Genomic DNA, 16,704 nt, shown 5'->3' on the forward strand with positions numbered 1-16,704 from the left:
CAGGTCGAGTGGAGGAGGTGAGACGGGTCGTCGGTAAAGCGTTAACAATACTCGAAATAAAGACGACTTTTAATAGACAAACAAACATTTATTTAGACAACATAATCCTAACATACAAAGACTACCTACTTGCGCGTTATTCGAAGGGACCGCGCCGAGAGAGAGTGTACAATATTGGGTCATACCTCGGATTAATTTTGGTCTATTTCTTGGATTGAAGGTTTTGCTCGGGTCGAGGATCTTGATCGGGTAGGCTTCGGGTTGTGTCTCGGGATCGTCTCAGGGTTCGTCGGCGAGGCGGACAGCGTGACGTCCTGGATCGCTTTAGGCGGAGTCGACCCCCCTTTCGTGCGGTACCTGGTCTTTATACCTTCGGGTCTCGTGGTCGGGTTTCACCAATCGTAGATTTTTTTGAAAGATGTCCGGGTGATTCAGTTTCGGGTTCCGTTGTGAAAGGAAGTTACTCCGGGGCACGGAAGGATAGATTTCCTCCCAGGGAAAATTTTAACACAAAGAAAAACGGAGAGTTTCGTTGTTAACAATAATTGATCGTTTAATATCGAACATTTAATTTTTATTAACTCGTTCTAGTTCTCACATTTTGGTATTTTACATGAATGTATCAATAATTGTTTGTGAATATTAAAAAAATTGCCATTTCTTAAGTCTTCTATTACTGTATATGAAAAAAATTCCAGATTGAGTAATTGGTAATAAGTGTATAAAGTGAATAATTAGTTTTCTTGGCAAATCTAATATTTGTGTTTGCACAATACAGAATAAAAAGTTTACTACTAATAAGTAAACACCAAAAGTAAATTACTGTGTAATTTGTTCCCGTCTTGATGTAATTTTTAATATAAGTATATAGTGGTGACGTATAGTAAGTACGATTATGTGTATTGAGATGGAGTTTTACTTCCAACAGAATGCTTTTTAAACTTCTGGACTCTTGGCCAGTTGAGGGTCAATGTTGGATTCTGGACATTCGGAGCATTTGGCAATTATTCATATTATTTCTAGAGCGGACTGGTTTTTGACTGTTTCATCACAAAATATTCAATTTAAGCTATTTTTGTTGATTTAGTATAGTTATGAACTATCATTTTTTTTATTATTTAAATTCATTTTGTTTTATTTCAAGTAAAATTTTGTTTTTCTGTAAAGTGTTTTCATTAAAATAAATGTTTTTTGACTTGAACTGTTAATATATGTGAATTTATATAACATTTGCTTTTCATTTTGCAGATACAGTCACAAAGAAGAAATTCAAGTTCGATTACATTTCTTAACTTGTGTTTTCTCAGCAGCAGGATCTCCAGATAATTTTGGTGAGCTCTTGTAATTTGGAATTGTTTTATTGATACATCCGTTCTCACGTGCATGCACAATTGAAACTCCAAAGTACTTTCTAAGTTTTTTTTAAAACAAATTCATGGCAAATGGTTTGATTTAAAGAAGTCAATCTTCATTTACCTTTGATATTTTTAGAAATTATAGTCCATCTTCAAAACAATCTGTAAATAAAATAAATTTATTTTACAGCAGCATTATTAGGCAGTTAGAAAAAATAACATTTAGAAATGCAGGAAAACTTAGAAAAACTGATAATTATCTTTTATTATTTTATATTTCCCAACATAGCAGCATTTAATAGAGATGATAGAAATTTTAGGTTAAATTTTTGCGTGACTACATGCAAAATATTTTTTAATAAGTGAACTTTCGTTTTTATTAGGTTTGAGCAAAGATCAAGTCGACATGCTGTGGTCTTGTTTGGCTACCGACAACGAGTGTGCCGACGAATTATTTAGCTGGCTTCTCAATCAAGCCATGAGCAAAGATCAGCATGCACTTAATTTAGGTCTTTTCAAACATATTCTTTTAGAAAAGGTAATAATAATCAAATAGTAAAATTTGAAATATAATTTTCGAAATTATTATTTTAAAACAAACAATGATTTCAGATGCCACAGTTACCTGCACAGAATACTAGCATGACTGCCCTCAGTCTTTTACAGCAGCTAAGCAGTTTGGCCCATCTCGCCACAGCATCTTATGACACTCCAACGTCGGAAGCCGATGTATTATAACAATTTATCTATTTATTATTTACATAATTGCAAAATAATTAATTTAAAAAAAAAATGTTTAAATATATTTAATACAGGTCAGCGGAATGCAGCAGTTGTGGGCAATAGCATTAAGAGCTCTCAATACCGATGTTAGTATGGCAGCAATTCAATATTTGAATAATTATTACATAAATGGTAAGTTGTATTGAAAAGGAAATAACTGTAATTATTATTTTCTTTTAATTGATTTTAAGCATACAAATTTGATTTATGATCAAGCTTTGTACTAATTTCACACTGCCATTAATTTGATGCACTATGACTAAAAAATTGGTTTTTGTTGACAATTGTTCTGAATAAGTCCAAAACTCTGCATGTATATATGACTGGAAAGGTTTTCCCTTGGCAGGAAAACTGAGAAATGTTGGAATTTTGCAATAGTGGGGAGTAAGCCAGGAAAAACTTTTATATTTTGTGTAAAGTTGAGGAATTCATTCATCTTTCTGGAAATTTACAAACGTTAGCTCTTATACTCATATTTATTATTATTCTTAGTTATAGACCAATTGATCTTTTTGACTGGTTACAGATTAAATGGCAACTTTGAAAGAAGCTACGTTTCCAATACTGATCAATCGACAGTTTACTAATTGGACAAGTGTCAACTACTGATTGGTTAAATGTAATCAAACTGTATAGAATGTAATGCAAATTGAATGCTTTACTAGCAGCTATGTATATGTTATGAAGGATAGACAGTAACAAAAAAAAGTGATTGTTTATCATTATCTTGCTTCTACTATGTAAATATAAGTTTTCGAGGTTGTAGTTGGCCATTTGATTGCATAATCACAAACCTCTAACCCTTCCTCTTCATATTTACCATACCCTGTCTTGGCTCTTGCAAAAGATAACATTATAGTTTAAATTACAAGTACTAATTTTGAAATGCTCTAGGCTAAGACATTTTTTGTTTGGTAAAAATACTCAAAGGGGAAGTGACTGATACCATCAAAAAATTGATAGGTAAACGGCCTCGCCTATCTTTCAAATGTTACTCCTACTCTTGCTTGCTTATTACATCAACATTTTGCTGATTTTTTTTATACTGTAATAGTTTATTGGTTTTAATATTCTTTAAATTATAAGAGGGGAAATTGTAAATTAATACTAATTCTTGAAAAATCTGAAAAGCTGCATGCCTTTCATTGTGAAATGCTTGAATTATCTTGGGTATCCATCCAGGTATGAAAATTTCCAGTGTTTGGCACTATTGTTTAAATAGATAAATAGATGTCTTTATAATCTAGATAATTAGTCAATTTCCTGTAATATAATATAAAAAGAAACATTATATCATTTAGTTAAAAAAATAAAAGAAGAGAAATTCTGTTATTGTTAACTCATGCATTTTGTTTTTACTTATTTTATAATAAATTTTATAATTAAAAAGCGTATTGAATTTTATGAAAATGTGTATTTAGTACATCATGGAACGCTTGAAAAAGAAGAAGAATTTATTGAACGCTGCATGGGTAGTTTGAATATGGCATCTCAAGATATAAAAGATGTAAGAGATCATTAATTATATTAAAAAAAATGAATTTGTAATTTTTGTATGAAGAAATTTATGAGAGTGATTTCTATTTTTAGTCAGAAGAAAACAATTTAATGGTCATTCAAAGAGCCCTGTTATTGTTAAAAACCCACATTGAAGCTTTTCGAAGAAGGTTAGTAAACTGTTATTCAAATGTACTTTAAGAAAAATAAATATAATAAGATGATTTTATTATTTTTGTATTATTTTAGATATGCCTATCATCTCCGTCGTTGGCAACTAGCAGATCAAAGTGTTAGTAGTCACAGATCATGTGTTGGTGAAAGGCAATCTCCACCTCTTAGAATTGTGTGTCAACCTGCTGGACTTTCTGAAAAAGTATGAAAAATTAATTTAAAATTATGTATATACTTACTTTAATGTAATAACAGTTTTATTTCAATGATATTTACACATGTGAATTTTACTATAAGAATTTTTAGAATTAAACTTTCAAAATATAATTTCTAAAGAAGGGGCATATCTAATCAGAATTATATAAGTACACAAACTTATTAATATTCTTTATATAAAACTGAAGTAATCAATTTGCCCAGGTACAGTACATTCATACTTTATTGTTAAAAAGATATACTTAGGCAAACAGAACAAATATATTTCTTATAAAATACAAGACTTCATTTATATTTAAAAGGTTGTGAAGTTATGTTTTGGAGATCTTAATATTCTTAGAGAGCTTACAAGAATTACAATAAAGTTACACTTTTATAAGTACTTGATTAATGATATCTTGTTTTCATTAATTAGTTTAATTTGAATTCAAATTTTAATTTGAGTTTTCTTTCCTGGATTTTTAATAATAATTTTTAGCAAGCAAAAGTTTCAGATATTCAATATTCAATCTCTACATTTTCTCAAGTTAAGAGTTTCTCCATTTGGAAGGTTATAGCAATAATTATTTAAATTTTCAGCCTCAAGCACTTTGTTGAAACTTAAATATTACAAATCAGTTGAAGAAGAGGTCATGAAGTTTTTCATTTTCTAGGTCATCTTGTATAATGTAGAGAAAGTAAGGCAGACACTACAGTCACTTAAAATGTTTCAAAATAAATCATGTTAATTATAAGTCTGGTCTCTTTATTCTGAAGACAACAAGCTCGTAAAAGAGAGATGATAGATGTTACCTAAACAAAAAAACAAAAAAGAGTTCAGATGAAGTTTGCCAAAGTAAAGGGCTACACTTTCACAAATGAGATACAGAAACTTTTCAGTGGAGTTGTAAAAATGAACAAGAAGCAGAGGAGGAATATTTTAATGGGCACTAGTGCTTGTTAAAATTACAAGCCAGTTGTGATGCTAACCAAAATGCAAATGTAAGACTTGTCTCAATTAAGGGGTTAATAACACTAAAAAAATTACTAAAAAATTCCCAAAATTGTTTGAGCTCAGAAAAAGGATTAAGAGCTTGCTGGGAAAGTTATGTAACTTATTGCTGGATTTTTTTATCTTTAAAAAACGTGCTAAAATATGTTCACAATAATCTGTTTAGTGATACTGTTTTAACTTGGTATCTATATACCATTTATCATGTATATAACTACTTATAACCTGATTTAATTAAATAACACCAAATGATCAGATGAATTAGTCCAAAAAGAGCCCAATAATTTGAAGATCATTTGAAGTCTTTTTTATATTAAGATTTTCAGTATTTTATTTTTGCATTATCAGCTATTGGTCCTGACTAGAATTAAAAAATACTGCAACTCATTTGTAAAATCTTCATAATTTATTATAATTTATATTTTATAAATAATGTGTTAGACTTAAAATATTGCTAAATTAAACATTGACATTTTTGAGTTGTACTGGTACTGGAAATTTGTTAACCACAACCATTTATAAATTTATTACTTGTAATATGATCTTATTGAGTGCTCATGACAATTATTATTTTTGCAAACTGCTTTACTTTATTTGAAGGGCATATAGAATGTTTTATTTTTGGTTTTTATTCTTGTACTGGTGACAGTCTGGTAAATTCTATAAAATAAAATACTATACACTTTCCACAATACCATGCAACAATGTAAGATTTACAAGTCTTTGCATTTGCAGTAATGCCAATTGTTTTAGTAAATCTTTTAGAAATAATTTGCATTTGTGATTATACAACTTAATTGTAATTTAGGTGTTCTTTTATGTTTATAATATGTATTTTTTTTTATTTAAAATTACACGATTTGTATTCTAAATAGTACCTTTTCTCTTTGTATGCCATTTTACTAGTAAAATGTGTGTGTGTGTGTGTGTTTTATTTATATTTAGTGCAGAATGTGATCAAACATTTTATCAGGTGATTTGTGAAATACATGAATCTTCTGAAATCATAATTCTAATTTCAACCTTACAGTTTTCTTCTGTGCTTAATGTATAATTAAAATTTTAATTTCATTAAAATAAAACTCTTGGGCTTTAAATTTTGTTTCACTAAATTGTTTTGGATTTAATAAAAACTTATTTTTTTTATTAATTACAAGAATTTTGTTATTTAATGAGAATATTTGTATAATTTAGACGACTTTAGAAATGCAGAGTACGGATTATGTGGCAGATCTTCGTGCTGAAGTTAGTCAGTGGTGGGAACAGCTACAAAAGAAAAGTAGAAGAGAGCAGCAGGTAATGCTTTCTACATTGATTTATGGCCTAATTGCTAATGACTCTTCAGGATTGATTAATTTATCTGCAGTCTGTGAATTACTAGAGTTTGTTTTGTGATTGGTGGACAAAATAATTGTTTTATATTGAAAAATATATTTTTTAAATATAACACAAAGATAGACCATGTATATCAATTACTATTATATCTTTGATTTACATTCAATAAAACAAATAGTATAGTGGAGTCCTGGAAACTTGACTCTCGATAACTCAACATTCTGTAAAACTTGTATCATTTTAAAAAAAGTAATCTAATTTTTACTTTCTGGGATCGAGTTAATTATCATTCTTTTTCAGCATCATTCAATAATAGCATCAATTCCATATGTTAACAAAGAACATAATCCTTTTTCAAAGCTACCACTTGCAAAACACCACAATGTGAATATCACTAACTTCGAAAGTAGTCATCAAATAGCCAGTATTTTTAAAATTAAAACTTGTCTACAAATAGAAACAGCCACTATTGGTAGGTACTTAATACATATGTAAATTTGTACATGTGATACCTTTACAAAAATTCTGATATTTTGACTAGCATCATCACTATTCTGAAACTTGTCATTTTTAGTAACTTGTCTTCTTCTTGGTCCACGTTAAGTTCAGTTTGTGAGACTGTACTGTAATTTCTGTTTGATTTTAACATTAATTCAATTTGCAGTTTGTTTTTAGAGTGTAAAGAAAGGGATTCACTTGTTAATTCTAAAACTGAAACTATATTTTAAATGCTAAAATTTATACCTTTTTCTCACTTTCTAGTAATTCACTGATTAAAATTCTGCTTAATCTGATGCAGGCCACTGTAAGTGGCCAAAAACATGTTTTTAATCAGTGAATTGCTGGAAAGTTAGAAGGTGTAATTTTAGTATTTAAAGGATTCTGTAACGTTCTGAACTACATTCCATTTTAAAGAGTTCTATGTAACTAGAGTTGACATGAAAAGGCTGAAAATGTTTTTATATATAATAAATATTTCACTACATTAAAAAGCAGTATGGATTTTTACAATACGGTACAAAATTTTTGCAATTTTAAGACATACTTTTAACATTTTACAGAAAAAAATTTTTTAAATAGAGAAATCTATATTGTGAACTTTAGCATTAAAGTTTAATTGTACAGTAGAGCGTCGATTTTCCGAAAGTCAATCATCCGAAACGTCAATCATCTAAAAGAATTCCAGTCGGCAAATTTAAATTTTCGCCAGTGCTGTGGTGCTTCAATCTTTGGCTATGACTTGGGCTACTCAAATATTTTGTGTTTTTGATACTAAATTAACATCTGAAGTATAATTTTTTATTGTTTTTATATTTTTCAATATATTTATTTTGTTTGTACAAAATAAAAAAAAATTTTTAACGATACAATAGTCTTCGTTAGGCTTAACATCGACGAAAATTCAACGTGAAGCGACACGCAACGGAGAAAAATTTCGACATCGGATACGTTAAACTATTTTTTCGTACGTAAATCAGTTATCCGAAATATCAGTTATCCGGACAACCCCAGTCCCCAATTGATTCAGAAAATCGACGCTCTACTGTATTTTCATTTGTGTCATTTAATTAAAGAATGAAGAGAAATTAGAATTCATGAGAATATTATACAAAATTGGCTCAAATAAACAAATTTTTTTACAGGATATTGAGGGAAGTTGTGGAAGTAGTAGTAGCGGAAGTAATTCAGCCCTTTCTCCCATTTTGGGTACAATGCTTTCTGAAGGCCCGATAAGAATGATTTCTCAAGGTCAAGAATTGACTTGTGATTTGGACGAGAAAACTCTTTCAGAAATGGGATTCAAAGATTTACAGGTAATTATTTTAATTAAAAGTTACATTCTGTTAATAATGTAATTGAATAGGATTTAAATTTATAATATTACACAAATGATACTATAAACGTGACTTTTATGAATGATATGAATATGTATTCTTTGAGAACTGTTTTATTTTTTGTAATTTGGCTTCTAATATAAATAATTTAATATAGTAAACAACAAAATAATTAAGAGCAAATAAAAGTTAAATGCATTCAGACAAGTATAAGGTTGTCTATATTTAAGTATTTTAATAAGCTTATATACATGTGTGCATGTGCATGCCAAAGTTAAAAAAATTAATGTAAATCCCTATTGTTTCTCAAATGATTCAAACTAAATACATTTAAATGTTTTTGGATTCTGTGTCCATTTTCAGAGAACTATTACTTTTAAATAGACATTCTGGAAGATTTTGTGACTATAGAAATAACTAAAAAGACTTTTATAAATCTTACAAATTAAATTTTTCAAGTCATCTGATTTCATTATTATTATTTATTGAATGTTTAATTGTTTGATTTATTTTGTTTCCTCAACATGATGAAGTGCAAGTGATTAGATACAAGGTGGTTTTTTACATTATTTATTCATTGGTGTGTCAAAACTGCCTTGTGTGTAATCAATTGAACTTCATTGTACTGAGGAAACAAAGTAAATAGGAAGACACAATTTCAAATTTAATAATAAAAAAATAATGTTTGATTTATTTATTTATTTTGACATTAAATGAGTAAGGACACAAAAAAAAAACAGTAATGATTAGAGTTAACAATTATAGAGTTAAAAATTGGTAATAATTTATTATTATTATTAGTTAACATTTGACAGTAAAAATTTTGATTATTGGCTACAGTCATTGATATTTCTGTACAAAATTTTAAAAAATTTCAGTTGGTTTTTGTTTCGGTTGGAGCGGCCAGACCAGTGCGTAGAAGAGAGGGACTTGAACCTGCCTCGACGTTACCTCCTCCACCACAAGAACGTCTTCCGATAACTTTATTATTGCAGCCACTGTATTTTGAACAGTTATTTAGTTTAATGCAACAACTTGGTTATTACAAAGCTGTAAATCGAGCAGGAGTAAGTAGTATTAAATATTACTTTCATTAATAATTTTCTTGCAAGTCTATTTTTTATTTATCAAGTTTTTTGGTAGTAGTCTATTGAAATGTTCTTAACATTAAAACTGTCTGACCTGTCAGGTTTGAAATAGTTTTATGTTTGATATTGTTACATATTTATATAATCTTGCTGTTGCAAAATGATAAAATGTCGTTAACTGTTTTGAATTTGTAATTTAATTAATTTTGTTTATTAAAATGTATTATAACTGTGTTTCTAAAATAAGGAACCAGTTGCTCATACTAGAGCTCAAGTATTATCTCGACGTGTTTGGGAAATCTTAACGATGTTACCAACCTCTCCTGTCGTGTTACAAGGATTTAAGGACATTGCTAAAGTATGTTCATCACAATTTATTTTTTTTAAAAGTTTAAAGTTAGGATATCACAGAATTAACATCATATTTATAATTTATCTATTAACAAAAACTATAGGATCAAGAACCGGGTAAAAACACTGCATTGTTACAGAAGTTATTGAATCCTGAAGGTCCTCCTAAATTAATGTACTCTCTTCAGATCGTAGAGTCGTTAAGACGCCAGGGTCCTAAACTAAATAAATCACTCGTAAGTATTTTTATTACTATTACATTTAAGAGTAACATTAAGATAGCTTATTTGCTTTGTTATTTGCTTCTAAAATCATTTTGTCATATATGTCTTTTAATTGGCAAGACATTAAATGTTGAGTAAGACAGATTTGAGGAATTGAGTGACTAAAATAGAAATTATTGATGCAATATACCAGAAGAGGAGAAAGATGTAGAAAAATGATGATTGCCTTTAGTGTTGGATGATGATGACAAGAGTAGTTAAAAATTAATAAATACATTAATACATTAGTTTGTGCCTTTTGAAAAGCAGTAGAACTGCTATTTAATGTGAATTAATCCAGTTTTTCAAAACAACAAATGCTGATTAAATGTTAGAGAGTAATAGTAATATGTAAATATCTAATTATAAAACAGAGTTATATTAAAATACAAAAAAAATACATATATTTTATGTACAAAATATAATATATACTTTATAATTTGTTAAGTAAAGTTTTAATAAATGTGGTGCTAAAATAATTCACAATAATTTATGTAATTTGGTAAAGAATTTTAACAAAACTTTATGATAAACTTATTTATTAGTACTAAGCTAAAATTAGCAATATTTGCCAGATATAATCACTCACTTTTATGACCACTAAAAGGGAGGTTTTTGGATGAATAAAACAAAACATTATGTCCTTCAAATATGACATTTGCTCGAGTTCAAGATTGCTACTGTGATGGATGTTGGGGAAGTAGAATAATAATATAAACTCTATCTCAGATTGTACCTTTACTAAAGAAGGATCAGCTAAAACTCCAATCCAAAATGCATTTAAAATATCTGGGAATAAAATGGTTTTATGAGTAATTCTTGAACTCTGGTGAACATTGGATTCAAAGGACATAACATTTTGTTTTATTTGTCCAAAAAACTTCTTTTAAATGGTTACAAAATGTGTTGTTAATTCATTTATTTAATCATACAAAGATGCAAACAATAGTTAAGCAGTGAAAGGCTCTTTTAGGTCAAAATACTTTTGATTTTGCCCCCATTTGTAAGCATGGAAATGAATTATAAATTAAATTGAAAATTATTTGAACTGAATAGAATTATTTAAAAAATGTAAATAATAAAGTTTTATTCTTCATGAAAAGATGCTAGACTTCAACATTTGTCTGAACACATTGCAATGCCAATCATAGTGCTTTGATGACATTCTTGGCATAGGTGTCTGCAACTACGAGAGGGGCAAGAAGCTCTGCTGCCGCAAACTATGTGAAATGTGTGTGGACACCTGTTGATGTGTAACAGAATTCTACTTTTGCATTAGGCTCATCACTGCTACATATGTCAAACGTCTGTTTTCCCAGTTGTTAGTATGTTAGAGCTACCTTGCATCAGAGGGCTCAACCCTCCTCTATTCAATGACACAATATTTATATTACTATTCTTGCATTCTGTTCAATACAAGCACTGATGTTTGGAAAGTAGAATTGTTACTCGTCAACAGTACCGTGTATTAATTTGAAATTTTTTAATTAAACCATTCATCATAATTGAATAGTTTGTGGAACATGGTGGATTGAGACACTTGCATTTGTGCATTTTTCCTACATTTGGAGTCCAAAAGTCAGATATATGTGTGGCTGTCATTCTCTTTTCATAATTGGTCTCGGAGAAAACACTGATGTATCACCTGCAATACTAGAACTGCCAGAAGTCATTCACTGAGGTTCTGGGAACCTGCTCATTGCAATTGCTTTTTATATTATGAGAAGCAGTAATAGAGAATAGCTTGTATACTTTATTTTTGTGTGTAATCATTTTCAAACAGTGCTATGTCCTGCCCATCTTGCAAGTTTGAAAATGATTGGTATGGTGTGTGTTTTTCAATTTTAATGGCCAGCAATGTAAAAGTGGCCCACTGTTTCAAAATAAAATTGCAATGTTGTCTGAAATTTGAAACAGTTACTTGCCTGCTATTAACATATGTAAGCATCAAAATTAGAGGAGGATACTTGTATAATGTTCTTTGTCAGTAATTTTGAATTTCTTGTTTGGCTAATATAATTTTGAATTTCTTGTTTGGTTCAATATATTCGTCATGAAATGTTCAAATTTTATAAATTTTATTTTTGAAAACAAACACACACATTTGTATTGCAGATTGAATTAAATAACAAAAATATTATATTTTATGAATTCTTATTTCTTTGTGCATTTCATATTTTATAGCCTTATAAATCCTCTCTTACTGATCAGCAGCAGTCATCTCATCAGGAAATAGCATGGGCACAAAAAGTATGTAAAAGTTTCTGAATTGTATGAATTTTATATACTGTGTATTTATTTGAGATTTTTTATTAAACCATTCACTATAACTGAATAGTTTGTGGAACATGGTGGATTGAGACATTTATTTGACATATTTGTTTCTGGAGTCCTTCAAGCACGAGATGGAGAAGAATGGAATGAAGTAAATATTTTTTTAATTCTGCTCAAATTTATGATGGAAATAATTTTAAATATTTGAATTTTTTTATCAGTGGAACCAAGATTGTGTTGCCTGTCTGCTGAGATTGATATATCAGTTTGGCATCGGAAGTACAGACAATGAAATTGTCATTGAAGACGGGCATGATAATGGAGAAATGCCTCGTAAGAAAACTAAACGTTCTAGAAAAGGCAGCACAGATAAACTACTTATTCCAAAACTTAATAAGGTAAAAATTCTTTAGTACTGTGACTTGAAATACTTGTTTAATTTACATTATAAGATGATTCTCATATTATTTTTGAAATATATATATACATAAATTTTCCTACTGAAGTTACATGAGATTAAAGAAACTTATCTCTCTCTCAAATTAAAATGAAATACCATACGTTTCTATATTCAATGGTTGACTCAACAGTGAATTTTACGTTGAGTCCTTCTGTTGAACAATCTGAAGTCATGTTTTGCAGAAAAAAGAAACGCTTTCGTTGAGAGATCGCTTTCAAGATGGCTGATTATCATTTTATCATATACAGATCATTCATTAATCTGTCCGCTATTATAGCATCCACAGCAGTGAATGGATAGTTTCTATAAGCGAAATTTATTTTTTCACGGAAGTTGAATACTCAACGGTCTTTCAGGTTGTTGAGACTGTTGAGCTCAACGACGAAACAGTGCTGACGTCACTAGTCTCAACAGAGAACTCAACAGTCCATTTAGAAACGTTCTCTCACTGTTGAGTCAACCGTTGAATATAGAAATGTACAGATAGTGTCATGGAATAGAAATATTAGATATATGTTGTTTGTTTGATTAAGAACATACAATTTATATTTAAAATCTTGTACATAAGTAATGAACTGGTCAGATTTTATTAATAATAAATTCATTAGTTAGTTACTAGATGTATTAAGCTATATCTGGGTTACTAATTTAGTTAATTAATCATATAATTTAACCAAAGGCAAACTGTTTGACTACCATCTTCTATTTATTAATATTAATTAATACAAGTTCAATTTAAATAAATTAAATAATTTTGAATTATCTAGAAGAAAAGATTGACTTGTGGTGGGGACTCGACTTTTCTGCATATTGGACAAATGTGTTGTTAGTACACTACCCAGACCACTGTTGAGTCTTCACTTTCAGATCAATATTAATAAAAGCTATGTAATTGTGGAGGTTAATTGACTTGTCTTGCTAACTGGGGTCATCTTTGACTGTTGTCTCTGATTCTCTGCCAGCTTTAATCTATTCAATGTTGAAATTTTTATTTGTTGACTGTGCCGCCATGTTGAATTTTCGTTGATGTTAAGCCTAAATTTTTTTTTAAATAATAATTGTGTTTACTGTATCATAAAAAATTATTTTTTTTATGTTTCACAAACAAAATATATATATTGAATACTATAAAAACGAAAAAAATTTTATTTTAAAAGTTCGTTTTAATATAAAAATTGTGACACAAAGCAACATCTAGTATCAAAAACGTTCCAATGTAAATACAGAAATATTTCAAATCACCCACGCAGGTCAATGAAGTCAACACAAATATTTTTGGGATCAACATAGGACAAGTTAACTTACTCTGGCTTGGTACATGTATACATACATCAGCAATGAACTAGCCTGATTTTAGTAATATGAAACTAAGTATTTGCCAAATTTATTGGGCTACTATATTGTGCTAGGGTAAAGCAGAAGGATGACATAAATAGAATGCAACCATATTATTATTATTTTTTTTTTTTTTAAGGCTAAAAAGGTTTACACAAGCTTCCTTTGCTAGAGAGTGGAGGTTAAACAGGGCGGTGGTTTGCTCACCAGACACTCCCCGGTTATTTGCGTTCGCTAAAACGCTCAAAGAATCACCCTCCCTGAGACATGTTCTTGATATTGCAATCATATTTCATTTTCAAAGAAGCTTCAATGTTTTAAAACAAAAGCACACTATAAATTTTATTGTAGCAGTGTATTATCAATTTTCTTATGTAGTATTTTGATATTATTTATTAGTGTTGAAGTTTATAATTACTATTGATTGCAATATTGTGTTAATATTAATAATTAAAAATATAACCTCGAATCTTTAGTCAAATCATAGTTAACTAAATAAATAGCCCAAATGTATCTGATAAATCTTGCAAGCAGATGTTTGATTTAATATTAGTAAAGATTATATTTACTGTTATGCATTATTTATCATTTATTGTGCAAAACATGAATAACTAAAACAACTTACTTTATTTATTAAACATATACTGGATACAATTTATGGTGAATGCTTAAGTATAATTTGGAATTATACCAAATGAAAAATATATGATAGACTATGGCTTAGTACAGGCTGATAAATTTATGATGCATATAACTAAAATGGCTACTTTGGAAAAATTTGCTTAACATGCAACACACCATACAATTTAATTTAGTTTTAACTGTATAATTAAGAAAGCAAGTAAGTAGACAAAGGAACAAAATAATAATAATATAGGAAAAAATATTCTAAAAATGGTTAAAAATAGGACCTCCAATGTACAAAGTACAATTTTTTTTTTTTAAATTTTAGCCATGAAATAAGAAATTGGACACATCTAAATTGAATATAATATATATTTTCTAAAACACATTTCTTTCAGAGCAGATTACTTTGATTGTTAACCTGATGGTAAGTTGCCTGATTGTAAAATTTTGCTTCAGTTTATTGGTTTTCACATCTTAGAATGGTTATTTATTTTTTCATAATAGTAGAAGTCAATATTCTGATTTGTTAGCCAGAACCAAATACTCTCTTTAAATGTAGTAATTTCTATGTCAAAAATTAAATTAGAATTAACATTATATGACTGTTCAATAATTTATGAATTAATAATTTTTTTTTTGGAATTGAGACATACAAGTTTACTTTTTATGATTTAGGTCATGTTACAAATGATGTGTGAAGTAGAATCTGTACTGAAAGTTTTATTAAGTATTTTATATGAAGCTGCTTTACCATGCGATCCTAATCAATACAAAACGGGATTTTGGGGAAGAGCTCAAGTTGTGTATTGTGCAATGACATTGTTGGTGTCTTGGGCTGTTTCCGAACCACTCGTCAAAACCTATTTATTTCAACATCCCGATTTGGAATCATGGCTGAAAAGACTAGTCTTGGATGATCCAGAGGTAAATTTTATAAGTATAAAATTCTAAATGATTTAATCAAATATTAGCTCGGTTTTAAACAACAAACATCTTACTTACAGCCTGCAGTTCGAAGGGAGACGTGTACAGGCCTGTATCGGCTGTGTCTGGGATCGACTGTTGACGGAAAGACGGGACTGGGATTCATCGCTCCATTACTTAACAGTTTACTGAGCTTTTTGTCTGTGGCACAAAACATGAGACCTCCAAGACCAGATGTAGGAATTATTTTTTTGTATTTTTTTTTTGTATTTAAGATTTTAATTTTTAGATCTTACTTTTTAGGAAGAAGAGAAAGAACCGTATGGACCAGGATGTAAAGATTATTTTTGGCTAATATGTCGCCTAGTCGATAGTTTAGATGATGACATACTTCAGGAAAATGCACAAGATCAGGTATTAATCAGTTTTTAAAACAAATTTATTTATATATAAATGAAACATATTTCTGGATAACTATTTTACCAACAACATGGTATAGTTTTTTCTCATTTTTTTAATATGTAATGAGTTATCCCAAAAATATCTTCAAGCCTCATTTGGCTTACTTGAATTTTTCTGTGATAAATATAATAGTTACATGATAGAGTTTGCACAAAGTTGAAAATGACTGTATAAATTTTGTATATGAAATTTTTCATGTTTTTTTGATATTTTTCATTTTAAAGGAATAAAAAAAAAACTAAAACCTTTTGAAGATGAATAAATTTAAATTGAAATTAATTATCACAAACCTTTTAACAGCAGCAAAAATACCTTAATAATGAACATTTTTTTGGTCATTTTCAAAGACCATCCTCAGTTTGCAAACTTTAAACATTTCATAGTTTAAGAAAGCTTTCAGTTTTTATTTAATGATATTATATAGGAAAAATTTATGCCATTATGGGATGAATGTTTCCTATATTTCTAATTTGGTGATTTTGTATATTAGCATAAACAACCAATAATCAAATTAGAGTAATACCAAATGTTTGTTGGATTATATCAGGCTGTAATAATGCTACTATCAATAATTAAATGTAAAGTAATTTATCCTAGTAGTAGGTGTAAAGAGTTATAACTTGATACATTTAATAACTAATTTAGAATGTTTTGGAAGAAAAGAAATGACCCAGAGTGAGAGTTGTGGATTCAAGTCCCACTCTGGGATAATTAGTTAATAATAATTCAGAATT

General features: G+C 29.0%; 1 protein-coding gene across 2 annotated transcripts in view; it reads left to right on the forward strand.

Annotated features, from left to right (window-relative positions):
- LOC111623994 (ubiquitin carboxyl-terminal hydrolase 34-like) overlaps positions 1-16,704 on the forward strand; it is a 133,760-nt gene that overhangs the window by 48,794 nt on the left and 68,262 nt on the right. For both annotated transcript variants that reach the window (XM_023366760.1, XM_023366761.1), the window contains exons 17-34: positions 1,249-1,331; positions 1,739-1,893; positions 1,968-2,084; positions 2,171-2,270; positions 3,560-3,645; positions 3,729-3,805; positions 3,885-4,011; positions 6,211-6,312; positions 7,995-8,165; positions 9,065-9,253; positions 9,522-9,632; positions 9,730-9,861; positions 12,073-12,138; positions 12,227-12,313; positions 12,384-12,560; positions 15,260-15,508; positions 15,589-15,744; positions 15,812-15,922. In XM_023366760.1, the coding sequence (XP_023222528.1) occupies positions 1,249-1,331; positions 1,739-1,893; positions 1,968-2,084; positions 2,171-2,270; positions 3,560-3,645; positions 3,729-3,805; positions 3,885-4,011; positions 6,211-6,312; positions 7,995-8,165; positions 9,065-9,253; positions 9,522-9,632; positions 9,730-9,861; positions 12,073-12,138; positions 12,227-12,313; positions 12,384-12,560; positions 15,260-15,508; positions 15,589-15,744; positions 15,812-15,922 (2,296 nt within the window). The remainder of the gene's footprint in view (positions 1-1,248; positions 1,332-1,738; positions 1,894-1,967; positions 2,085-2,170; positions 2,271-3,559; positions 3,646-3,728; positions 3,806-3,884; positions 4,012-6,210; positions 6,313-7,994; positions 8,166-9,064; positions 9,254-9,521; positions 9,633-9,729; positions 9,862-12,072; positions 12,139-12,226; positions 12,314-12,383; positions 12,561-15,259; positions 15,509-15,588; positions 15,745-15,811; positions 15,923-16,704) is intronic.

Source organism: Centruroides sculpturatus, unplaced genomic scaffold (assembly GCF_000671375.1).
Source record: "Centruroides sculpturatus isolate CEXI.00-Female unplaced genomic scaffold, Cexi_2.0 scaffold326, whole genome shotgun sequence".
Classification (NCBI taxonomy): Eukaryota; Metazoa; Arthropoda; class Arachnida; order Scorpiones; family Buthidae; genus Centruroides; species Centruroides sculpturatus.